Here is a 25,744-nt window from a genome sequence, read left to right as displayed (position 1 = left end):
GTTTTTATTATAATAAATACACATTGAATTATTATGTTAATTGCGCAGCGAATGTGTGTATGTGCAACGCAAGGAGACTTTGGCCCAGAGGACCTTCCCTTTCCATGTGCCAAATAACCCATCCCTTATCCTCAGAGAGTCTTCATAAAAGAAGGTGCCTATTGAAACAAACCAGTGGTAGGTGTAAGAGGGATAACAGTGCGGTGAATATGATTTACAGGTAGTGGCAGTAGTGGAACAGAAATTGTGTCATTTCCAAACTGTTTTTCCCCAAATAATTTTTCTGTGGATGTGGTCAGGTACAAGGCATGAGAAGTGCAGAGCGTGTATGACTTCCTGGCGCATAAAGTGTCCGGTTCTGTTTTTAGGAAGAAGTATCAGAAGGTGCTAGCCAGTGTCGTTATAATCCAAAAGAACTACCGAGCGTACTTCTGGAAGAAGAGCCTGCTGCGACTGAAGGCCTCTGCGGTCACCCTGCAGAAGCACTGGCGTGGCCGCCTGGCTCGCAGCCTCTACCAGCACCTGCTGCAGCAGGAACTCAGGCAGAAGCAGGAAGTGGAGGAGAGAAGGAGGCGAGAAGAGGAAGAACAGATCAGAAGAGAGGAAGAGGAAAGACAATGGCAAGAAGAGGAGGAGCGTAGGAGGAAACAGGAAGAGGAAGAGGTGAAGGAAAGGTACAGGATGGTATCTTACACTCATAGTTCCCTGGCTCTAAAGCTGCTAAAGTGTCAAAGCGAGTCTGGGGCACTGGCATGGTGGTAACACTGGAATACCAGTTGCATGAGACAGTGTCCCAGTGCCAGCAGGCAGAATCGTGGTGGCCTGTGACCAGCATAGAATAGAAAAGCAGCATGGAAAAGGAGTGTCCTGCTTCCTTTAGGAAAGGTGTATTTTTACTTCCGTTTAGTGTTTTTTTTCTTTGAAGTCTACATACAGGAGGCAGATTCACTGATTGGTCAGAGATGCATAATTCTCTCGTTGCCTTCGCAGCAGTGAAGGAAATTTTATGCAGTCTTCCAAAATCTGGAGGGATTAGCAGTGTGAGAAGGTACCACTATTTTAAGTCTTGGTGCAGCAGGATCAGAGAGCAAGTTGTGCAGCATACCCATGCTGCTGCAGTTGCTACACTCATGAGCATGCACATGCTATCTTTCATCAGGGTATGGATGTGTCAAGAGATAGGAAAGGTAAAGGAAAAGCTAATGTGACAAAAAGAGGCAATCTGTGAGCAGTTACATTACACCTAATGAGAATCCTGCACCTCATGCATCATTTACTGTTCACTATGTGGTTACCTACCTCCTATCTATTCCACTATCCAAACTGGATGTCTCCCTTGATAATCTTCTGTTTTAAGAAGTGTAAAACTTTAACTACAAGATCTTTATATAAATTTCAACAAATAATCATGTGATGTTTTGTTTTTTGTGAGTAGTTGGTTACGTTTCTTCTAGGCTTTTATTACTTTCTTGTCCCAAAGTTGGATCTTATCAGATTGTGTGGCAAGCATCAGAAAATTCTACAGTTAGAGGCATGTTGCAAGGAAAAGAGATAGCCTGCAGTTCCCCTCGGAGACAGTAGGGTGTTGTATCCACTGGGACAAGACATGGAGTTAGTGGTGCCAGTGATGAAGTTTGGTCAAGGAATTAGTTGAAAAACACTGAAGGCTCCATTTTTGTCAATGTGTCAATTTTCAACAGCAGCCTCATCAGCAACTTGAAACTGGGCAAGTTCAGAATGTCAGTAACTAGATTGCAGGTATCAGATGCTACAGACGCTCTCTCAGGTCTGATGTCCTTATTGTCCTAAGTAGAGTTTGTCTATACCTAGATAGGGTGTGGCCTCACCTTTAGTACTGTGTGCAGTTTGGGGCACCACAGTATAAAAAAGACATTAAGCCATTAGAGAGCATCCGAAGGAGGGCCATGAGGATGGTCAAGGGTCTGAAGCAGAAGCTGTATGAGGAGCAGCTGAGGTCACTTGGTCTATTCAGCCTGGAGAAGAGGAGACAGGGGAGACCTCACTGCAGTCTTCAGCATCCTCATAAGGGGAAGCAGAGGGGCAGGTAAATATCTCTTCACTTTTGTGACCAGTGACAGCACTCAAGGAAATGGCATGAAGCTGAGTTGGGGGAGGTTTATTTTGGATATCAGGAGAAAGTTTTTCAACCAGAGGTGGTTGAGCACTGGAACATGCTTCCCAGGGGAGTGGTCAAAGCACCAAGCCTGTCTGAGTTCAAGAAGTGTTTGGACAATGCTCTCAGGCACATGGTGTCCTTTGCAGGGCCAGGAGTTGGATTCAGTGATCCTGATCAGTCCCTTCCAACTCAGCATGTTGTATAATTTTGTGATGAAAGGAAGAACCTATCTAGCTTATTGATTATAGTGGTTTTGCCCTTTAGTTCCCAGCCCATGAAAGATGTGTTCATCCCAAGCATCATAGTAACCAGGTGTCAGTGTTTCTAGAAGTCAGGTGAACTCCTCATTTTTCTTTAATTTTCTAATTAGGCATCAGAGTGAGTAACCAAAAAGGTACTAGCAAACCAACTTGGCTAAATCCTGAACTTCCATTTAACCTAAAAAATGAGGTAGAAGTCCACAGAAATTGCAGATCGGCTAATCTACTGAGAACAAACAGAGACAAAATCAGAAGGACTCAGATGCAACTTGAGGTGGAATGAACTAAAAGTTGGTGTGCAATTATTGTGCATAAAGTGCTTGCAAAGGGGAGACATGGAGTAATTTGGTTTACTGTTAACAGGAAGAAAAAAACTTATGGAGAAAGCTGAGGTATTTGATGCTATTTTTATCTTCCCCAAAAGCTTAACTGTTGAAAACTAAATACAATTAGCAAACATATGCAAAAATTCAGAACATAGCTTGGTAATAAAAGGTTAGAAAATGCTCAGATAAGTCAAATTACAAAGAAGGAATTGGGACTTGGTGAAAATAATGTTTGGGTACTCTGAGAACTACCTAAAGCAGTTCAGAGCAGTAGGCATTCTCTTTGTCCTCCTATGTGGATAGCAACAGAGTTTCCATAAAAATGGAAAATTCCAAACATTTTAAAATTGTAAAAGGAAGAATGGGGGAATTGTGGACCAGTCAACCTAACCTTAAATTCAGGAAGATAGTGAAGCAAATAAACAGTTGTAAATGCTTGATAAAGGAGTCGAGAGCCAGTGTGGATTTCTGAAGAACAAACAGCATTAAAGCTACCTGTTTCCTTCTGTGGTAGCTTGTGGCATGCCTTGTGGACAGGGAAAAGCCATAGAGGGTAGGTAATTTGACTTTAGGTAGGTAGAGGGTAGATAAGGTCTTTGATATTATGACAATAGTCTAAGACACTAAAAGGAATGTGTTTTGGAAAAAAAGTACATGAAGCAAGATTAGGATTTGTATTTTTACTGCATTGTATTATTACATTTTAATTAATAAACAATAGTAGCTTTTTGTTAAATAGGAGATAACTCTTTGAGTCGGATTCTTACATGATCTCTGCTGGTTATGGTACTTGTTTTCATAAGAATTTGGATGAGAAAATACAAATATCTGTATTAAATTTGCAGATAAAACCATCTGCTGAGGGGCTGTAGGTATACAGCTAGCCAGGATTACAATTCAGGTAATTTTGGCAAGTTAAAGAAAGGATCTGAAAAACAGGATAACTTTCAATACAGACATATAGAGATCTACAGTTAATAATAATCAAATGCACAGGAAGAGAAGGAGGAATACCTGCTTCAGCATCAGGAAGAAGGTCTGGAGACTAAATTGAGTGTGTCACCAGTGTCATGCTGTGTGAGAGGAGAAAGCAAATGCTGTATATAAATTTGATTGTTTCTGTGAGATGTGGAGGTGATTCTTCTGTATCACTTGGTACTGGTAAGGCTTTGGTTGAAGTACTGTCCCTGGTTTTGGGTATCACATTTCAGGAAGAGCGTAGATCAGTTGGAGATGACTAGAAAGCAGCATGAAGTATTAGAGGTGTAAAAAATGGGAGGAACAGTTGCAGGAATTAGTACGTAGATTATAGGTGGTATTCCTAGTTTGTTTTAAAATGGCTGTGCTTCTTGAGGCCTGTTATCGTTTAAGGCAGTTGTTTAACTCACAATAGCTGTTTGAGATCCTTCAGTAGAGTTGGAGCCATCTGGATCTCACTTATGTCAGTTTTGATTTATAAATATTTCCTGGATTTTTTTCAGTGAGTGGGCACAAGAGTGAGAGCTTTAAGGACTTCGTGACTTGCAGCTGTAGTTTAGAATTCGGCTGGGAAAAGCTGCAAGTCCTGGGAAATAAATATCATTGCCCTCCTATTCTCCCTGGGGTTGAATTATAGATCTGAAAGTTATCACTGCCAAGTGCTAACTTTCTTCCATCCAGCCACATCCTATTCCTGCTCCCTAAGCATGACCCTGGCATTTGTCTGTCTGTTAGTTCGGCTGCATGTAGTGTACTTGCTATGGAGAAAATGGCCATAGTGGCAGCTTTCCCTTGGAGTACAACCTTTTTGATCTGGGTGGAGATGCAACACCGTGGGATGGGTTTTTCCCCTCTGCTCATGTTTACTGTGAAACTCTGACTCTTACAATCTTCACTAGTAAACTAGGTTTTGCATGCCACTGAGAAGTTGTGCAAGCTGGGGCTTTAATACGGTAAAAACAAAACAAGACACAAGTTCAGTGCTGATATTGCAATAATTCTGTTATGTGTTAAAAATCAAACACAGTTTCCTCATATCTATCAATTACACAAGTACAGTCTCAATATTCAAAGACTTATAGTACTTCGGAAGATTCTGTTTGCATTTATTATGGGTCTCATTTGTCTTTCTGTCACTGTTTCCAATGTCCTTCCTAGTGTGTTCCAACTAATCCAATTTCCTAATTGATCTGAAAATTAAGTACGTGGGGAAAATCTGTTGTGTCCACAAAGGTCATGCCAACCACAGAGAATTGGATTTTTACTAAATTGCAAAAGCTTTTAAATCAAGTCTTACAGCAGGTACCTCGTTTTAACCTTTTCCATGGAGGGATGATATGTCCATGTAATTCTGAAAGCCTCATGCAGGATAACAGAGTCTGCCTCTGACTGTCATGTCTTCTTTTCTTGTCAGAGAAAAGGAGCAACTGAATGCACTACTCAAGGTGGCCCAGGTAAGTTTAACAGTTACTCTTTTCACATGAGTTCTCCTATCTGTGAAGGGTCCTTCGTTGCCTACACTTTGCCTGGAGCTGATATTGTTATTGCAGCAATACTACTTCAAAAATGGGCTTTGTTCACTCAAAACCTGCAGGTGTTTGGCTTTGGCAGAGGTGCATAGAGTTAACAAGGTAGGGCTTTTGTCAAGGCTCATGTACCAGCTTGCAGAGGTTCTGTTTGAAAATTTCTATATTGAACATGCAGCATCCTTTTTTATCTCTACTGCTTGAACTTATTAGATGACCTTGTGATGTGTTACGCTGTGACACAGTGTGGTTTGCTGGATTGTGCCTGTAACAGCCAAAATAAGAGTGCAGCCTACTGCTGCCATGGCTAAAATAAACCCTTTGCTATTGATCTCGTTGTTGGTACTTGACGTATGAAAGAACAGACCACCTACCTACCCTAAGGTGTGTGAAAATAGCTGTGTATCTCGTTACTTCTTTTCCCAAACCACTTGTTCCCCAGTTTCAGACTTTGTTCAGGAGAGATGACAGAGTATAGAAATGCATTCATCCACAAGTAAGAATCAAGTAGAGAACAAGCAACAAGGTAACTAAACAGAAGGAGCCAATTGACTGCATTGTCATAGTCCTATCAGGAAGTACTTTAAATCCTTTCGGAATTTATTTTTGCTTTCTTCTTACGTGTGTATGTTTTTTCTAATGTGTGTATATTTTCAACAGCCTCTGTGGAGGGGCGTGATGGCTTTATCTTATAGCTAAATATCAGTGAAAGTTATCAGTGTCTTCTAATTATTGTGTATCTGCTATTTCCTGTTACTTCAGTGTGGAGAATAGAATAAGACAGAGTCTTCTGCAGCCAGCCATCATTCATCCAGTGATGCTAAAGAATGCCAAGGAATTCTGCGTGGAGTTTTGGTGGGGTGGGGTTGGAGTGGATACAGTCCTGCTTCATTGCAAATATCCCTTCCAGCCCTAGATTCTGATGGTCTGACCCCTAATTCAGGAAGCAATGAAATTTCCAGATCTTTTAGTGAATTTCTGGGAAATCTTCAGTTCCTAAGCAGTCTATGCATGTATGTATTCATATATAGTTGTTTTGTCCTATATGTGGGTATGTGTGTGAGTTAGTTCAGAAAGAGAGAACAGACTTTCAAACTGCTTTTATACAAATTGCAGTGTACAAAGGGCTATAACATGACCAGCAGACAGAGAGGCTCTTCTAAAAATTCACTGATCCCAGTGAGCTTCCCTGTATGATTCAGAAAGGTGGTAGGCTGCTGGGAAAAAGGAGGTACCTGAAGATCCAGTAGTTCTACCTTTAGCTTTTACACCATGAATGGTTGCAGGATGCTTGGAGTCATCTTTTTGCAGATGGTAAGTACAAGGCAAGCACAGGAGACAGGAAGAATGAAAGGTCCAGGCAAGGAACAAATATAAGTTGAAGAAGCTGCTTTAACACTGTTATAAATTCTTTAAGGTGGAAACAGTAAAGACTGAAGAGGTGGACATACCCCTGCAAGAAGAAGAGAGACGTCAAATGGAGGAGATCTTAAGATTGGAGAAGGAGATTGAGAAGTTGCAGCAACAGAAAGAAGATCACATGTCTGTCATCTGTGAAGACGCTAGGAATGAAATAAATCGGCAGCGAGAAGAAGAGATCCAGAGGCTGGAAAAAGAGGCATCAAGGGTTGCCCAGGAGTTCTTGGAGCTGCTGGATTTTGGCAATCTGGATGAAAGTGTGCAGAACTTAGAGCATTCACTTTCTAGTGAGGGGACACTCAACATTGACTGCAGCTTGGTGGCACCACTGGCTGAAGAAGAAGTGGATGAGGGTTTTCATGCCGATGACGAAGGACGGCCACCTTCCAGTTTGGTGATCTTGAATCAGCATGGCACAAGAAACAGCGATAACTACTCAAAGGAAGTTGCTGACACAAGCCTTTCACTTCTCCAGAGGGAAGCGGGAGAGGTTGTCCCTGCTCCCAGACAACCTGTGGAAAGAACCACTAGCCCCAAGGAGCAGAGAGTCATATCTGACCCAGCAGAAAGCATTTGCAGCGCTGTCTCAGATACACAGAGGAGTAACAGTGGAGAGGCAGGAGAGCCAATTTACACTTCTCCCCCAGATGTGGAGTCTGACTACGACCATGAGGAGTTTGATGGCTATGGAGATGCAGTTAATGCCTCAGCTGAGCCCCTGAACGGTGAGGAGGGTCTGAGGCACTCCCATGGTACCAGCCTAGACTCCAACCGTGGCAGCCTGGACTCGGTGAGAATCCCTTCCTTCACCTTTCTGGACATTAGTGTGAATTTGTTGATATTTATAACATCCTTGCCAGAGCATGCTTGCTCTCGGTATTGTTACTAATATATAACTCTCTCTTACATCAATAATCAGCTGGAAAAAAAGGGAAGAGTCATAGACTGAAGGCCAGAGGGCTTGTGACTGTCTGGTGTCTACTGGTACACAAGCTGGCACACGTGTACCTATTTTAGATTGTTTCCATCACCATCACCATATGTTAATATAACACTCTTTAGGAAGAATGAAAGCAGGCAGTTGGTATCTTGTAGGGCTGTATTCTAACTTAGAGAGATTTCACAGAAGGGGCCTAAACTTCCAGTAGGCAGTGACAAGGCTGTAGTTTGATTTGTCTCCATCACAAAAACTTCCCTTGTTCTACTTCTGTTCAGAGTCAAGAGTTTATTCTCAGCTGCTGTGTACAAGTTAAGCTATTCTAAGGCTAGAAGAAATTACTGTGCTGATCCAGGCTGGGTCCCAGTGCAAACAACCAAGACCACTGAACCTTTTCATTCCTACTGCAGGGACAGTGACAGGGTAGTAAAGCTGTGCTATTAGCCTTGCACTTGAAGCATCTCATCTTAGACCCCACAGTGGCTCTGGACTTCCTGAGTGCCCTCAGGCTAGCTGCTCAATAATGCAATGATAAATCCCCTTGCAGAACAGGGTGAGCCCACATAAGACTGTGAAGAGTTCAGGTGTGAAGCAATGACAGCCACAAAAATAATTCCAATAAATGATGTCCCCAAGAAGAGATACTTGAACTGCAAAATATCTTTTTGAAAATGATTGGGGGTTTTTTAGAATTCAATTTACTTCCTTCGGTATGCTTTTGCAATGACAGATTAAGACCTTTCCTAAAAAGTTGCATGATTTTTCCTGTTTGCATTTCCCTAATGTCAGCTGCCAGCCATCAGAATTTTTTATGATGTGATCTGCTTGAGTAAAGGTACCTTCTCTGTGGGCAGGTACTCACAGATCGCTGTCAGGTAATCTTCAAGCCATGAATCATTCTGTCACAGCCTAGGCCAGTTTCTACCATTCTTCTTAAAATGTAAATAGAAGTGAAGGGGTTTATTGAGCTCATCAGTGAGTAAGACTCATGAAAAATCCAGTTGATACTTTGTCATAGTGTGAGCCACAGGAAGAGATAACCACAGCTGAGTAGACTCCCATCAGTAGCTGCTGGTTGAGAATACCTGATTGTTGAAACTTAATGGCAAGGGAGAGAGAGAATGAATGAGTGGAATAAGGATGAGGAAAAAGAGGAGCACAAAGGGGTCACAGGGAGAGGAAGAAGGGAAAATGAAAATAAGCAACAGGCATTTGAGGAAGGAAGAGGTCTAAGGAGCTACCTTCATTAGTATTAAATTACTAAAGCCAATCAAAGGAAGTTGTATTTAAGGTAAAGGAAATGATAGGGTAATTTAGGATTTCGTGTGTGAAGTACTTTCTTATGGCTGAGGGCCATTATCTAGTTGGAGAACAGAGATGAGTAAATTCAATACTATTATTTCATTTATTCAGATCTATGTTTTTAGGGTTCAGTTATCCTGGACTGTACTTTTTTTCCTAATCAAGCTGAAGGAAGTAATTTCCTTGCTGGGGTTAAATCAAGTGTTCCATCTTGTCTTGCATTGTGGCCTTTCTCCCAGAAAAATCAGAAAACTTCTCCAAAATGAAAAATTCTCTTAAGCCCATTAAATTAGATTTTGCAAGGTGGGCTTTGCCTTGAAACAGGAAGCTTTGTTACTGCAGGTAACTGGAGTTTTCTAGCCATGTCCACTGCTCTCTTTTCAAGTATGAAAATTCCATGCTCTTGCTTTAGGCATTAATGGGTAAGCTGTCAAGCCTCTAGTTTTACCGTGTTGCTTTTTTGCAAAGGGACTATGTGTAGTTTTGCACCTTCTGTATATGTGACTTCTCTAACCTTGTTAAATTTCCTCCAGTCCTCCTGTGACCAGGAGAACCCAAGTAGCCTATATTTCTTCTTTTCCTTTTAGTTTCTGGAGAGTGAAGAAGAAGTGGATGTTTACATTGATACAGATGAAGAGTTTTGTAATGGACGAGTCACTATCTTCAATGGCTCAGGACCCCCCTATTTTCACAGTTATCTCTACATGAAAGGTGAGTCTATTTATTTTGCCAAAACCATGGGTGGATGGAATCCAGGAAACCTGCTTTCCCCTTCTGTTTCTCCAGAATCATCATCCTTATTTGCTCTTAGTTCTCAGTTAATTCTTCTTTTATTTTTCTTCTTTTATTTAAAACAACAAATAGAACGAAGAGCTAGGAGGTGAGTGTCAGGGATATCTTTGCTACTGAGACCTAATTGTGCCCATGTGGTATGGGCTTAAATGACTCATTCTGAGCTACAAAACTGAAGACAGTACAAAAACGTTTGAGTAGTGTGTATATTTTGTGTTTGTTTCACAAGTTTGTTCTGGTTTTTTTCTCTGTCTGAAATTAAGCATAACCTTGTTTCTCTCTTCAGCTGCCTTGCTTCATGTAGGAACTGATGTGGCAACTAGTTGTACCCAAGAAGCAGGATCAGAATGGAGACATGGCCCTTGTTGCATGTCTGATGAAATTTTGCTCCCTTGCTTTGCAGGAGGTCTCATGAACCCATGGAGGCGGCGCTGGTGTGTTCTGAAGAACGAGGCCTTCATGTGGTTCCGCACCAAGCAAGAGGCACTGAAGTCAGGCTGGCTCTACAAAAAAGGTGGAGGCATGTCAACGCTTTCACGCCGCAACTGGAAGCGCCGTTGGTTTGTGCTTCGAGAATCCAAGCTGATGTACTTTGAGAATGATAGTGAGGAAAAGCTGAAGGGGACAATTGATATCAGAAGGGCAAAGTGAGTGACAAAATAATCCCATTGATCCCTAATACTCACTCTCTAAATCAATAATGAAGTGTCCAGTGCTGCCAGTTCATCGGCTGGTGTACCTCTCATAGGGCGGGGAGAGTCAGAAACAAAGGAGGGAAAAGACAATTACAGCTTCTGCTTTTACTCTGGAGGGAGTCTGCAATTACTTGGTAGTTCTTTTCCCAGTCTTGCATTTCATAATCCAGCAGGAGCTCTTTCCAAGCCATGGATGGAGCCAGACCAGGAGGGGCTAATTAAGTACATACCCCATGCATTCTCTCCTACCCAGACTCCATCTGTTTTCTGGCTTTTCCAGGCATTTCACAGAGGTAGGATGAAGCTCACAGCATGATTTGAATTTGGCAGCATGTGCCATGCCTTTTCCTGAGTTCTGAATGCTCTTTCTGCTGCCATAGTTAATTCCTCAGCTTATGCTGTAAGAAAGGAGAAACTAGTCACCTCTTAGCATTATGTGGACTGTAAAGTCCCAAAAAGCATGGCACACACGTCTTTGCAAACAGACCTCTGTATCAACCTCCCTGTTATCTCTTCTTCCATCTAGTCTGCTGGTGTCTTGAAGAAAATCCATGTAACACCTTAAGCTTTGGTTTTTAACTGTACAGATTTTTTAAAGCAAGTTACAAGCCGTCTGAACCAGTTATTTCTCTTCTCTATGGTGAAGGGTATCATGTGAAAGAATCAAGCAGAGGGAATTTAGGCCTCTGAAAGGTTTTCAGTTTTGGCTCTTGTGCTTCCTTCTGTTTTCCAGAGAGATTGTGGACATTCATGAAAAGGAGAATGCTTTGGACATTGTGACAGAAGACAGAGTTTATCACATTGTTGCAGAGTCACCAGAAGATGCCAGGTATAAGAGGGAATTTTGTTAGATTTATTCGTTCAGTGCAGGTCTGACCCAGCTACTCATGGGAGAGCCTGAGAAACAATCAGTTCCCTTTTGCTAGGGAAAAGAGGGGATTTGTTCCAGTGTTGTTTCATGCTTCCTGGGAGGTACCGCACTTACTTTGGGGAATTCCCATTGCAGCTACCAAGATGGTGGTTCAGCCTATTAGTCACAGGACTGCCGCCTTCTCATGTGTCTGTGAGCATGCTGAATTCAAGGGTTACTTCAGGAGACACACAAACCTTAATATAAACTGGAACATCTAATAGCTAATTTATTTATTAAATGGAATCTTGAATCAAACAAAAAGTCTATTCATGTTGTCTGTAAATGATTGCGAGAGCAGCTGGGTTTTATCCAGGAGACAGAGAAAAGGCTGCAGCTTATCAGAGTCTGTAGTGTCATCTGATAAAATCTTCCCAGTGCAAAGCAAACAAATGACTCATGTCCTTCCTTCTTGGCATCTTGGCCAGACAGTGGGAATCGGTTGTTTAAGGGCAGGTTGGACAACCTGTTCCGGCTACGCAAAGCCAAGTTAAGAGGTTACTGTCCCTAGTTGCTGTCTTTCCACTTTTATCACTTTTAACCAAGGCTTCTGCTCTCTCAGCTCAGACAGTGTAACTGTTTCTCTGATCTGCTGATTCTGTGAAGTTATTTAGGGTCTGTTATTATTTCATTTGGTGTAGGGAGAGGAAGGGAGGTGTGTAGGCACAATTATAACAGAAATGGACTAAAGATCAGCACATGAACAAGAAACACGCGAATTCAGGGGGCAATAGCTGAAGGTAACTTCTTAACCGAGAACTTCGACATCTGCAATGCCCTAAGGTAACACTGCAGAATTGTTAGGCCAAGTGCAAACAAAACGTGGCCTCTGTCTCTGTTCTCAGTCTCTGTTCTGAGGGAGAAGAAAGCACGAACACTTGCACTAGCAAAGGGCAGATTAGCAGATGTTCTAGAGTATCCAATTTGAGAATCCTCCATGAAGTGTAGATGTTTGCTGATCTCGCTGGAAGCCACAGATAAGAATCTGCTTGTTCTGCAACAGTGATGAGCCTCCAGATATGTCTGAAGTGAGAAGGCCTTTCACAGACAAAAAATTAACTCCAAATTCACTTATAAACAAACCCATGATTAATTGCCAGCCATATGACTTTCCAGTTTATTAGCAGATCAGAGAGAGACTAGTTAAAAAGGCTCCCAGACGTCTCTAGGACTCTAGTCCAGGAAGATTCCCAACTAACTGTGTTTTTACAGCTGCTGTATGCTCTTCTCAGTCTACTGACTTGGGCTCCCTCTAAGGCCACTGCTTATTTACAGTTCCTTGAATAACAAGTAGAAAACTGGATTTTCCTGGAGCAGCTGTCAGTGGGTTGAAGAACGTGCACAGAATTTTCATGGATAAATAAGGAGGAAGGATGACATTAGAATCTAGTATGATCAGCCCAAGAGATACTTTGTGGCAGTAGTACTCAGGAAATTGTGAATGAAGAAATTTTCCCAGTGGCAGCTTTCCAGGTTCCTTGATCATATTTTGGAGCTAGTTTCACTACCCAGATTTTAACTCTGAGTCTGTTCTGATTGCCAGCGGTTGGTTTAATGTCCTGAGCCGAGTACACAGCGCTACAGCACAGCAGCTGAGGGAAATGCAGGATGAACAGGCCAATCCAAAGAATGCTGTGGTGAGTTACTGTGCAACCAGCCTGTAGGAATGCTTGGAGCCCTCTCCATTTAACTATTTGTGTATGTTTTTCCAGCACATGCATTGTTGTAGAACATGAGCAGTATAAGAAAGTTGGACAGTTATTATAAAGAAACAGCAAAACTGATAGCAAAAGAGTAAGCAGTGGGGAACATGGTGGTTGTGTTGGGTGGCTCAGCTTAGTCAGTAGCTCTCTTCGGTTTGAGGAGAAGGAGGAGACTGCCTCATGCAGATAAAATGTCTTTGGATGGGACTAGTCTGGGTCACAGTTGTTCCAGACAGAAGACAGCAGTTGGGAAGAACAGTGTATTTATGTATTTTACCAGTACAGAGATACTAGCAAAGGTTATTTCAGGCCTTCATAATACTTTCTGGAAATTTGTAGCTGTTTTTCCTCCAGTCCTGTGGAGCCCTTGCACTTCTTATGCTGTTTGGGGAGCAAAGATGACTCACTCGTGCCTTTCTCATATGTTCATTTCTACTCAAGCTACTGGAATTTAGAGGAATGTTTTCAGTTCAAATTCTATTCACAAAGGAGAATGTCTGTAATCTACAATGCAATCTGTGTTTTTTTCACTGTATAGGGAACCCTAGATGTTGGGCTTATTGACTCCGTCTGTGCCTCAGACAATCCTGACAGGTAGGTACAGCAATCTGACTGGCTCTTAAGTCAGAAACTCTCTAACATATTTTTGTGGGTAGCTCCAGGTTTCTTTTGTGGTTCGTATTTGTTTAAACTCATACACCTTTTTCTCCAAACACATGAAAAACTGAGATCTTCAGCTTGTTTCAGCTTCATAGGCATGAAGTTCCTATGTGATTTATCTTCGAGTAGAAGTTTCTCCTTTAACTCATAGAAGTGAAAACAGCCAGTAAATTATAGTGTTACCTATTAATACCACTGAACAAATATGTCCAGTAAAAGCAGCACTTCCAGTTTTTCAACTGAGTAATTTTAAGTTAATCTTGTAAATTTAGGGGAAAGAAACAGCATTATGAAAAAATAATGGATGAATTTAGAAATCTATATTATTCTTGAAGTCTTTGCAACGCAAAGACCTTCAGTTCAGTTAGTTTCAGTGAAGAGATTGTGGGACATTTCATATCGCTTTGTGTTAACATTTAATTATTTCCCACATAACAGGTTCAGCCAGGGCAAAGATACTTACTACAGCGCTGAAGTAAAATGTTAGCTATTAAATTACTTAACCTATGTTGTCTCTTTTTTTAACTCACACAGGTTGCTAGGACTTTGGGGTTATTAGTTTAGAAAATGCATATCTCAGTACTGATCTAAGATTTCATTGATAAGAACATTTTAGGCAGTTCTCAACCTGTACTCCTCATAATTAATCTGTATACCAGTGAAAACAAGAAACAAATAATAAGCTGAAAAGTCAAAATTTGTTCGTGTATGTGCTGAGGTACACTCTTCTGGAGTATCAGTGTTTGAACCAACGTTAAATTCTGAGGAGAAGGCTTATTCTCAACCAGTATTTTTATGCAACTTATTTTTATCTTCTATTGGTTTATGCAATTTTCTAACAGTTTCTTGATTTGCGCCTTTTACCTTTTACTTCATCCTTGCATTCCAATTTTCAAATTCTGTTTTCTCATAGAAATCTGGTTTTGCTTTCAAAGTTTTCTGAGTCTATCCTCTTTGAACTAGTCATACTTTTACTTTTCCTGTAAAGTATTGATTCTCTACAGAACTGTGAATATTCTTTTGGTAGGACACAGTTGCATGAGAAGGACAAAGTCATCTAGAAGCAACATAACAATTTCTCCTCTGTTTTGTCAGAATCAGCTCATCCTTTCTAAAACCAACTTCAAGCCCATTTGAGCTGACCCTACTGAGACCTATGTTTGCTGTTGCATCAGTGGTTTTAAGAAGTAGAAGGAGAATGGCTGTACTAGCTCAACCCAGTGGTACTGGCACTAGCTCAGTCCAATCAGAGGGCAGATCAAAGTCCTTTGCTTATGAACCCAGGACATTTTACAGCTGGTTATTATCTAATTAATATTTTCTAGTCTTTGGAAATAGCTTTTGAAAGATATTTAATTTCATTTAGCTGGTCTCTCCATTCATTAGTGCATAACTGCACAGAAGGTGATTTTAAGTATTTAAGTATTGTATTCTGAGAGTCTTTCTGGATTGTTTGTGGGAAGGTAAAAACCATGACTTTGAGTATGCTGTGAATTGAGATATTTGCAAGGTTATGGCTAACTTTAATGCTTTTGTTTTCTGGCAGACCGAATTCTTTTGTGATCATCACAGCAAATCGAGTGATTCACTGCAACAGCGACACACCTGAGGAGATGCATCACTGGATCTCCTTGCTGCAGAAACCAAAAGGCGAATCTAAGGTTGATGGCCAGGAATTCCTTGTGAGAGGTGAAAGGAAATGCATGCAGTTACATGTGAAACTCCTCTTCTGCTTATAATCTGAAAGGGAGATTCTGCTAACTCGATCTAGAGTTTAGCTGCTCCCCAAAACCAGTCATTCTTTGCCCATCTCCACCTTCCTGCCAGCTGCTTGCCACATCCTGTGTGTGCTACCCCTGGCTCTTACATGATTCCCTGTCAGTTGGAAAAAAAAAACTACTTTAAATGTTAGGTTTCTGATGTTAGTTCCATAGCTTATTTAAACACGTCCAGTGAATGCCATCAGGAATAGGAAGGAGCATGGCTGCTGTTTAGGAGAAGCTGGCTTAGATGGACTATAACATGACACTGTGGCTTTTGTTGTCAGAAAGCTGCGTTCCTTCTGACACCTGTCATGTAGAGAGGGAGGGAGAGAGATCTTTGTGGGATTGCTACTGTCCTCAGCTAAACCAACTAACCAGACTATGGTAGACATAGTGAGGTGAGAAAAATTCTCTGAGGTTGATCAAAAGATTTAAATTATGTCTTTAGAAAGAGCTTAATTGAAGATGGTGAAGCATGAGTAGTGATCACATATATTACAAAATATTCCCTCATTTATCTCAAGCATTTATAAATTTCCTTAATACTTTAAGATCATCATGTAGTCTGAAATGTATGAAGACACTCCTGATCCAGTCTGTGGAAAGCAAGTGCATGAACAAATTGCCTTACATCTTCTGGAAAGAGTCTATGAAGGAATAAAGGTCTAAGAGTGGTCATGGCAAGAAAGGAGAACAGCAGGAAAAGGGTCATCAAAATGTGGCATAAGCCTTCCATCCTAGGCTTAAAAATTTCAAGAAGATTGAATGATATAAAGCAGATTATCAGACAACAGTTTGAGTACCTTACATTCAAAATACTTAATTGCAGGGCAACAGTTCCTTTTATCTCATATTGTTCATTAGTTAAAGGAAAAAAGGAATGATCCTTTGTAAAGTTTATGTATGCTCTGCGCTTCACAGTAAGATGTCTGTATGACAATAGTGTAGCCACAAAAGCATATATTCAGAAATGTCTCACTCTGTATTTTCTTTATATGGAACTTCTGAGCTCAGTCCCACGTTCTTTGAACTTTTTGCCTCTTGGGGGGACAATGGTTTTTATATCTCTAAGTAGAAAATTGTCTTTTTGACAGCTTTAGCAATGCAGACTGTGATTTTTTTTCCTGTTACAATATTGACTTTTTTTTTACTTTTTTTTTTCCCATTTATTTTGTGATGACTGTAAAATGACAGTGAAATTATTTTTCCTGACTGTGGGAGGAAGAGATGCACGTAATGCATGTAGGTGCAAGAGGTGCACGTAATGATCTTTCTATTAGAAGACATATATCACCAAACCTCTTCCATCAAGGTTTGGATAGGCATTTGGCATCTCTTTGGAAGAATAAATTGTAAATTATTTATTCAGGTGTTTGTGGCTTGTGATGGAAACATCCTGAATAGAGGATGCCCTCATGGTGATCACATTGGTGATGGGAGATCATTAATTAAAAAAATACATTGGACCGAAGAATGGAACTGCTTGGTGGAAAATTTTGGGCTAATTTCTTACAGTAACTGTGCAGGATACCATTTAAGCAGAGCTGGTAGGTTCCCAGCGTGAGCTTTTTTCAGAGAGGTGGAGGATTGCTGTGGTAGTGAAACCACTGACATGTTTATGTCTCTGTGCTAGGTTGGCTTCATAAGGAGGTTCAGAGCAGCAGTAAGATGTCCTCTCTGAAGATGAAGAAGCGCTGGTTTGTTCTGACAAACACTGCCCTCGATTACTACAAGTCATCTGAGCGCACAGCTGCCAAGCTTGGCACACTTGTGCTCAACAGCCTCTGCTCTGTAGTGCAGCCTGACAAGAGGGTCTTCAAAGACACAGGTGAGAGGAAGAAAGCGGCAATGAGCAGACTCCATGTGTGGAGTTCTGAAGAGGGGGTGGTGCAGGACTGTAATGGTGCGTCCTGTTGAGAAGGCAGTCTTAATGTCATCTGAGGCTTTGTGTCTTGACTGCAGACATCTCTGCCCATAGAAATTGTGAGAGGTTTGCAAAGGACCAGAGAGCCGTGTGCAAGTGGCTGTAAGTCCCTCGCACGTGATGGAGATAAACACAGTGATGATGTTTTTCACTGAGTCATGTCACTGTGGATCTAAGTGTTTCCCAGATAGGGTAACGGGTATGAGTTCTTACAGTTGACACTGTAATTATTGGTACATCTCCATAAATATCTGTCACTTTGTAGCATGACCTACATTTGTCTTTGGGGCCAGTGCTATCCTCTTAAATAGCAGCAATGCATAAACTGTAAGTCTGTTTTATAGCATCACTCAACTTGTTAGAAACAAAAGATAACGAAGGCCTATGTTTGCTTTCTGTGCAACATGGCACAGTTTTAGGAAGGTAGGACCTGGCATGATCCTCCATTCCTTGCTTTATGAGTTTGGGAGGGAACTCAGGTTATGGGGTAAAGGGTGAATCTCCCTGACAAAGAACGTGAACCGTAGAACAGGACATGAAATACTGGACATTTGAGTAGTGGAATTGCTTGGGATACTTTCTAGAAGGGTTGGAAGCATATTTAGTAAAGTGAGATGAGAGAAAATTTATTCTTCTCATACACAAGATATTGTCTACATTTTTAATCTCAACAGATGTCTAGGGCTGCCTTTAGCAGAGAGAATTACCATCACCTTGACATGTTCTCTCAGGTTGTCAAACACATATTTTTAAAAGTTATGAGAATTGATTTGGCAATCTGACTGGGTGCTGTGTGTAGAGTGGTCATCTTCTGAGTGATTAACAGCAAAGTGTGGCCCAAATGCTGTCTGTGAGAGTGAGCTGCCTGGTTGGCAGGCAAGTAGTTGTGTTACACTGCAAGATACGTGTATCCTGAAAAGCTGTCATTGTACCAAAATCTGGATTGGGACTTTCCTACTGATAAATATGTTTTGGGAATGGGGATTATGTCTGCCTAGTCAGTTTTAACCAGACATACCATATGTTGCTATCAAAGCAGCAAGGGTTTTCCTTAGCCACAAGCTACAGACAAGAAGAGAACCATAGCATCATTAAAAGTGCAAGTGATCTCTAAGGTAATCATGAAGTCCAACCATTAACCCAACATAGTCAAGTCCACCACTAAGCCATGTCCCTAAGTCCCATATCTGTACAATTTTTAAATGCCTCCAGGGATAGTGATTCAACCAGTTTCCTGGGCAGCCTGTTCCAATGCTTGACAACCCTTTCCATGAAGAAATTTTTCCTAATATTCAATATAAACCTACCCTGGCACAGCTTGGGACCATTTCCTGGTGTCCTATCACTTGTTACTTGGGAGAAGGGACAGACCCACACCTGGCCACTCCTTTCAGGGAGTTGTAGAGAGTGATAAGGTCCCCCCAAGCCTTCCTTTCTCCAGGCTAAACACCCCCAGCTTCCTCAGCTGCTCCTCATAGGACTTTGTGCGCCAGACTTTTCACCAGCTTTGCTGCCCTCCTTTGACACTAAAGCTGATCTGCTCCATAATCTTCCCCATTGTCACGGTCAGACTGACAGACCTGTAGTTCTCCATATTCTCCCACTGGGCCCTTCTGGTTAGTGGATGTCACATTTGCTAACCTCTACTCAACTACATAATAAGGAAACAAGTTTCACCTTCCAGCTTCTTTGTTTCTCCCCAGGTTATTGGAACATCATTGTGCATGGGCGAAAGCACTCCTACAGGCTGTACACGAAGCTGCTGAATGAAGCAATGCGCTGGGCCTCTGCCATTCAGGGTGTCATTGACAGCAAAGTTCCCATAGAAACACCTACACAGCAACTCATTCGTGACATCAGGGTAGGTGCCATCATGCCAATTCCCAAGTGAGTTGGGAGCAGCCAGATCACCACTGTGCAACAAAATAGTCAAATATTATGTGACTTTTATTTTGAATTAGCATGTTAGCTGATCTGCGTAAGTGTAGGTTATAACTCTGTGCAATTACAAATTGCTTGCAGGATTACACCATCAAGTATTTATGAATTCCTGCTTTATCCTTTCTTCTCCTAAGCATCCTTCAGACACAAATATAAAAAAGTCCATTCTTACCAATCGTCTGACTTTGATGTACCCTGAAGTTCTCTTCATACCTTAGGCTTGTGTGGTTAAATATCAGAGTAAAGGGTGGAAAGAAAATATCCTTCAAGATAGCAAAATTGCACCACTGTAGGAGGAGTAATTTTGAAAAGAATCTTTCCAAAAACTTTGGTAAATTAAACATGGAATCATATTAGAAGACACACCAAAGGATATTTCAGAAGAAGTGTGTGTGTGATGAGCTCTAAATTAGATGCAACTAGATAGTATGTATTCAGGAAGAAAGAGCTGGGAGTGGTTGTAGAGAATCTTGGAAAATTTCAGCTCAGAGTTCAAGGACAGACGGAACCGTAAATATTGTCAGGGAAGGAATACAGGACAACATGTGGAGGAATGTGATACCAGTTTGTATGGTAGCAACAGGCCCAGATTTTGAACACCATTTTTGGTTGTTCTTTCTCTAAACACATGTAGTACAACTAGACAAATTCAGGAGAACAGGCTCATTATTACATACTGAACATACTGAACATGGTGGATCTGTGATCAGAAAGTCCATTAACCATTTACTGTTGAAAGCTTAAAAGATATATGAGGGAGGAATTATGCCACACATGCCTGTTACATTACCTGCATTAGGTATCAGCCGCAAGCCATGTCTGAAGGCAAGATTCTGTGCTTGGTGACATGTGGTATGATGCAGCATGGCTATTCTTGTGTTTAACATTCAGAAATAAAGTACAGACTAATTTTTACGTGTGAATTATGCTTTGGTCAGCTAGTCCCTCTATGGACCTCCAGAAATTTAGACAAAGGTGCTCGAGCTTGAACATAAATCTATGAGGACCTCCTGCAAAAGGACTGTCCCTGTTTGAGGATAATTATTTTTTCTCTTTTTTTTTTTTTATTTTCAGGAAAACAGCACAAACTTGGAAGTAGTGGAACAGACATATAGGAGGAACCCGATCTTGCGATATACCCAGCACCCCTTGCATTCCCCATTGCTCCCACTACCTTATGGAGATGTTAGTGTCAGCTGTAAGTATTTTACCCAAGTGACAGAATCCACTCACATTTTAAGGGCCTGAGCACCAAAAAATTAGTCTGTAAGTTCTCTCTGTGCAGGTGAAGTCTGTTTAGGGCAGTGTAGCCCACAGGGTTCAGAGGGGGAGCAGTCCCTCTCTCTCTCCCTTTCTTTTCCGGAAGGTATGCTGTGTCCACTGCTTCTTATCATGGGAACACTGAATCTTAAAGTAAATGGGGGCAGATAGTTTATCATCCCTCTGGGGGACGTGCAGTGTGTCATCCTTTAGCCACAACTGGGTTGCAAGTGGCTCCAGTGGAAGTACTACAAGAAGATGACATCATGCAGCTGTCAGTTGGATAGTATTCCTACAGAAGCTGCTGTAAAACCAAACTAAATTAATCCTTTCTTCAAATGCATCAGGAACATGAAAGAGCTAGACTGTGTGATAAGCAAACAGAAAACCAAAGTGATTTGCTGATGATTCCAGACTGTTTGACATACTAAAACTGAAAGCTGGTGCTGAAGAGCTATAGAAGAATCTCTAATGTAGAGTGACTGAGTCATAAAATCTTTTAAGAAATTATTTTCAATGTGGATATGCGAAGCAGTGTATATGGGAAAAACAGTCTGCCACATAGGTGGTGATCTAGCTCTGCTTAGGAAAGTGAACACAAATTTACATAGCTTTATGAAAATGCCAACTCCTGTGGTGGGTGCAGAAACAAAACAGCTTACACAAGATTTTGAAAGCTTAGAAAAGGAAAAAAAAGGTCTTTGCATGGCTGTATTGGTGTATCATGCACCTGCATCTTGAATACAGGATGCAGTTTTGCCTTCTACATCTTTTCAAAGATAAGTAAAAAGCTACACAAAGATGATCAAAGGCATCAAGGGACTTACCTACAATTAAGTGACTAAATAAAGTGGAGTTGTTCAGCCTCAGAAAGAAGATTTTAGGGACAGAAGACTGTTATGGAGAAAGTGAAAGAGTACTAACTGCTTGCTGTCTGTCGTGATATAAGGATCCAATTATGTGGCAGATTAAAAGCCCAGAAAAAATAATTTTTGAAATACAGAAAAATTACAGAGCAAGCACTTACACTGTATAAATTACTGTACAGGGCTGTGTATTGGAATAGCACAATTCATGCATGGGCACTGGGAAAGCAGTGGCTGTACAGGAGATTCAGAAGGACCTAAAGCCCCAGAGATGTGCAAAGCAGAATGCAAGCCTGCAGCAGGATGGTATCACATATGTCTGAGCAATTCAGAGCAGACATTCAGGTGCTCAAAAAACTTAAGCAGTTTTGGTCTAAGCATTTTAAATCTAAACAATAGGTAAAAGCTGCATCTGCGCAATTTCACAATTTGTGAAAGTTCTTTGTTGGCTCAGGGGTCAAAGCTAATACAGGCACAACACAGAGTTTTGAAAGTATACAAGCCAGGCTTCGGTGGCTGCATTCAGGCACCTCAGTTGCAGACACTGAAGCCTGAACTAGATTTCAGTGCTTGTTTCCCTTAAAAGCATCACTCTGCTTTTCTGCACAGTATATCCAGAAATGAATTTGCAGTGGTGCAAAGTGAGATGTTAGCAAATACTAATTAAAACTGCATTTGAACATTTATAGGGGAAGCATTAATGAATTTTGAGTATAAATTTAAGTTCAGGATATCAGCTCAGGTTGCTGTACAGAGTAGTACAATTGCTTGTAGTGTTGCTGGGCCATTAGAAAATGAGGGAGATGTTCACCTCTTGTCACTTTTGTGATCGTTTTCCAGTGCAACAAGAGAAGGGTTACAGCAGCTTACAGGATGAAGCAGTGAAGATCTTTAACTCCCTTCAGGAAATCGAGACGGTGTCTGACCCCATACCCATTATCCAAGGCATCCTGCAGACCTGCCATGATTTAAAGCCTCTTCGCGATGAAGTGTACTGTCAGCTCATCAAGCAAACTAACCACATGCCACATCCCAACAGTACTGGGAACCTGCACCACTGGCAGCTGATGTGCTGTATGAGCTGCACTTTCCTGCCCAGCAGAGGGATCCTGCGCTACCTCAAGTTCCACCTTCGAAGGTAAATGTCCCTTCCGTTTGCAGCCTATTTCCTTTTACTCTGCTTATCTTCCACTGCCCCTTGTAGTTACCCATTCTGCCCTCCTCCTGTGGAAACATCTTCCTGTGGTGTTCCAGCCTCCTACCTTTGCACACAATTCTTGCTACCAGTTGTTCTGTGTATTCAAACTCCCCCCTTGCCATCCATCTATTGTGTCAAAAGGATGTGGTATGTAAGTTACCCAAACAGAATATCATGAGACTGTGTTACAGTGGATTTACAGCTGATGACCTACTGCTTACTAATGTACATATAAACATTATCACCCTGCTGGAAAGGTGAGGACCAAACCTTCATGTTCATTGAAATGTGTACTACACTGCAGCTGGCACAAGCAAAATGTGTACTATGGAGTAGGAGATGTACTGTAAATCCAAACTATAATTTTTCAATATTTGTTTGCTTAACTAAGCACATAATGCTTACAATTTGTAATTTTATTCTGCTTCAGCCTCCCATTTTCATGAACTAAGTAATTTCCATTTCTTCCCAATTCATCTTCAGCATCTAATGCAGCTTTCCAAAGCAGTCTGCGTTGGGGCTGAGCTGCAGCCTGGTAGCCTCATTCTATTCTTAATGATGAGAGCAATGAGAAAGATCAATAAAATCTATTTAATTATTTACAAGCTAGAAAAGAACGAGATGAATTTTGTGTTAGTACACCAAATAGCTACACCCAGGGCCTGAGTCTCAGAGGTGCTGAAGAATACTCGATGTAGCCATTTCATAGTTTTATCACTGCAGTTGCAGATAATTTTATACTTAGACCTGCTGCCCTTGGAGGGAAGAGAACTGTGTACAAGCATCTACTTTCTATCTTGTTAGTTCTCAAATATACTGTAAAAGTGCTCAAACACAGCCAGCAAATGAAAAAACCATTAGAATAAATGAAAAAAGTTTACATTTGATTTTATAGTTTTTATTCTCAGTTTTGTAAATTGAAATAGTTGATTGTACTGTCTTCAGCTGTTACTAAGCTCCTGATAATTTGAACTCCTTATTTCACACATTGCTGAGCAATGTCACTGAAGTCACTTTCAAATGACTAGTAAAAGCAGGTTGCATGGTTTAGGAAATTAGCTTGTATTTCTTGTGGTTGCACTTGACATCAATATCTCTACCAGACTCTTTACAAGTTTCATGGTAACGTGTGGTTCAATGTGTAATGGAGTTTTTTTACTTCTTTTTACAATTAGGGTAAAAGACCTCTTTCCAGACTCAGAAATAGACAGGTATGCACAATTCATAAGTGACTCCCTGAAGAGAACAAAGACAAGGGAGTTTGTCCCCTCCCAGGAGGAAATACAGGCTCTTCTCACGCGTGAAGAAATGACCACAACAGTGTACTGCCATGGCGGCGGCTCCTGTAAAATAACCATCAACTCCCACACCAGCGCTGGGGAGGTAATGTATTAGTAGCATTAACCAGATGAAGAGACACCTTTTTCCCATTCATCTCCCAGTTTCATTTTTTTTTTAATTATAACTTTTTTACTGTATCTGTAGGGAAACTTCAGCTTATTCTACAAGGCCAGTGCCCGTGTTGTAGAATATCACCTGACAATTGTGTTGCAAAATCTAAACACTTATGGTGTTCTATCCATTGGAAAGGTACTAATTCTGAAGACTTGATAAACACAGTTTTCTGGAAAAGTAGAAATTCCAGTTCATAATGGAATCCTTCTGAAAGGGATATTCTAGAGTAACTTAATCACTAGCAGGTCAGAAGCAAGATTCCAAGTTGCAGTAGTCATGTCTGTGAAAACATTAGTGCTCAACAGAGGAAAAAGTGGAATTGTTATTAGAGGAACTGAGAATGTCATGCCATCTGAATCCATTATGTGCCTATATCTTGTGCAGAGCTCTAATTTCCCCATCTTAAAAAGGATAGATCTTTAAAAAGGGGAAATTGAAAAGGTTCAGAGAAGAAAAGCAAGGATGATCAAATATAAGTACGGAGAATCATCTTTTAGGGTTAGTATTCATTATTCTGAAAACGAGGTAACTAAGGGAGAAATGTGATGGAAGTGTATGAAATTGTGAGTGTCCTGAAGAGGTACTGATTTTTCAGTGTGAAAGTGTGTGTAATACCTGTTGTGAGATCTGTGTCTCTCTGATTTTGCAGGTGGTTGAAAAGTTGATCCGAGGTTTAGCAATGGAGGACAGCCGGAATATGTTTGCGCTCTTTGAACATAATCAGCAGGTTGACCGTGCTGTGGAGAGTCGGGTGATTGTGGCTGATATCTTGGCCAAGTTTGAGAGGTAAAAGAATGTTTCGTAAAACCCTTAATTCCTAGTGGGATGTAACACTGGATTTCAGAATCCAGGGTTACCTTCAGATTGTGAGTTGCACTGTGGACATCCCAGTACTGTGGTTCTTTTCCTTACTGTATTTTTCCCTTCTCATTGTCTTTCATATCTTACAGACTTGCTGGCTCTGAAGAAGAAGAGGAGGGACAGTGGCAACTGTATTTTAAGCTTTATTGCTTCTTGGATATTGAGAATGTTCCCAAAGATGGAGTGGAATTTGCCTTCATGTTTGAGCAGGTAAGCTCACTTCGGGAGACTTACCTGGTTTCCAGGGTGGCAGAAGCACGTGAGTATACAGAAAAGTGGCTTACCTTTCATTAGAAGATGGAATGCTGGTTAGAACAGAAGAATTAGTGTTTTGGATTTTTGCCTGGAATCTACCAAGCAGGTACACTGTGAAGTTTTCTAGGTAAGAGGAGTATTATAATAAAAGAAAGAAAATTAGCAAAGGCTTAAAAAAAATGTAAGACCAACGATAATAAAATGGTTTTAAACTTTACTTTTAAAAGACATAGAAATTTGGATAATGATTCAAGATGAATCATTGAAAGTAGCTGCTTGCAGAACATAAATGTAAAGCAAACTGGAAAGTCTGCAGATCAGCTTATAAGAACAGCACATCCTTGGGGTGTTACCAGAATTAACTATGAAACCTATCTTTTGGGCAATTTCTTTTGATTACAGACAAGTAAGAGTACTACAGACAAAGGAAAAAAGAATGTAGTTGACAATGTTTATCTGACAAGTAGTCTTGTTTTTTTAAGTCGCTGTACTCCATAGCACGATGATGATGCTTAGATCAGAGATCACACTGGTATGAAAGAGCCAGTTAGGGATGTAAAACTAAACTGACTGCAG

The 25,744-nt window shown here is 41.0% G+C and overlaps 1 protein-coding gene across 3 annotated transcripts in view; it reads left to right on the top strand.

The window, feature by feature from the left end:
- Nucleotides 1-25,744, top strand: part of LOC113965397 (unconventional myosin-X-like) — a 91,652-nt gene that overhangs the window by 60,760 nt on the left and 5,148 nt on the right. For all 3 annotated transcript variants that reach the window (XM_027678773.1, XM_027678774.1, XM_027678775.1), the window contains 16 exons: nt 369-674; nt 5,116-5,155; nt 6,645-7,436; nt 9,473-9,596; nt 10,081-10,324; nt 11,106-11,201; nt 12,826-12,919; nt 13,524-13,579; nt 15,192-15,334; nt 17,042-17,236; nt 19,036-19,193; nt 20,348-20,471; nt 22,240-22,537; nt 23,773-23,980; nt 24,702-24,838; nt 25,003-25,123. In XM_027678773.1, the coding sequence (XP_027534574.1) occupies nt 369-674; nt 5,116-5,155; nt 6,645-7,436; nt 9,473-9,596; nt 10,081-10,324; nt 11,106-11,201; nt 12,826-12,919; nt 13,524-13,579; nt 15,192-15,334; nt 17,042-17,236; nt 19,036-19,193; nt 20,348-20,471; nt 22,240-22,537; nt 23,773-23,980; nt 24,702-24,838; nt 25,003-25,123 (3,136 nt within the window). The remainder of the gene's footprint in view (nt 1-368; nt 675-5,115; nt 5,156-6,644; nt 7,437-9,472; nt 9,597-10,080; nt 10,325-11,105; nt 11,202-12,825; nt 12,920-13,523; nt 13,580-15,191; nt 15,335-17,041; nt 17,237-19,035; nt 19,194-20,347; nt 20,472-22,239; nt 22,538-23,772; nt 23,981-24,701; nt 24,839-25,002; nt 25,124-25,744) is intronic.

Source organism: Neopelma chrysocephalum, unplaced genomic scaffold (genome assembly GCF_003984885.1).
Source record: "Neopelma chrysocephalum unplaced genomic scaffold, ASM398488v2 Primary Assembly neopelma1_44, whole genome shotgun sequence".
Classification (NCBI taxonomy): Eukaryota; Metazoa; Chordata; class Aves; order Passeriformes; family Pipridae; genus Neopelma; species Neopelma chrysocephalum.
The sequence above is the reverse complement of the archived record's forward strand: the minus strand, read 5'-3'. Positions and strand labels throughout refer to the sequence as shown.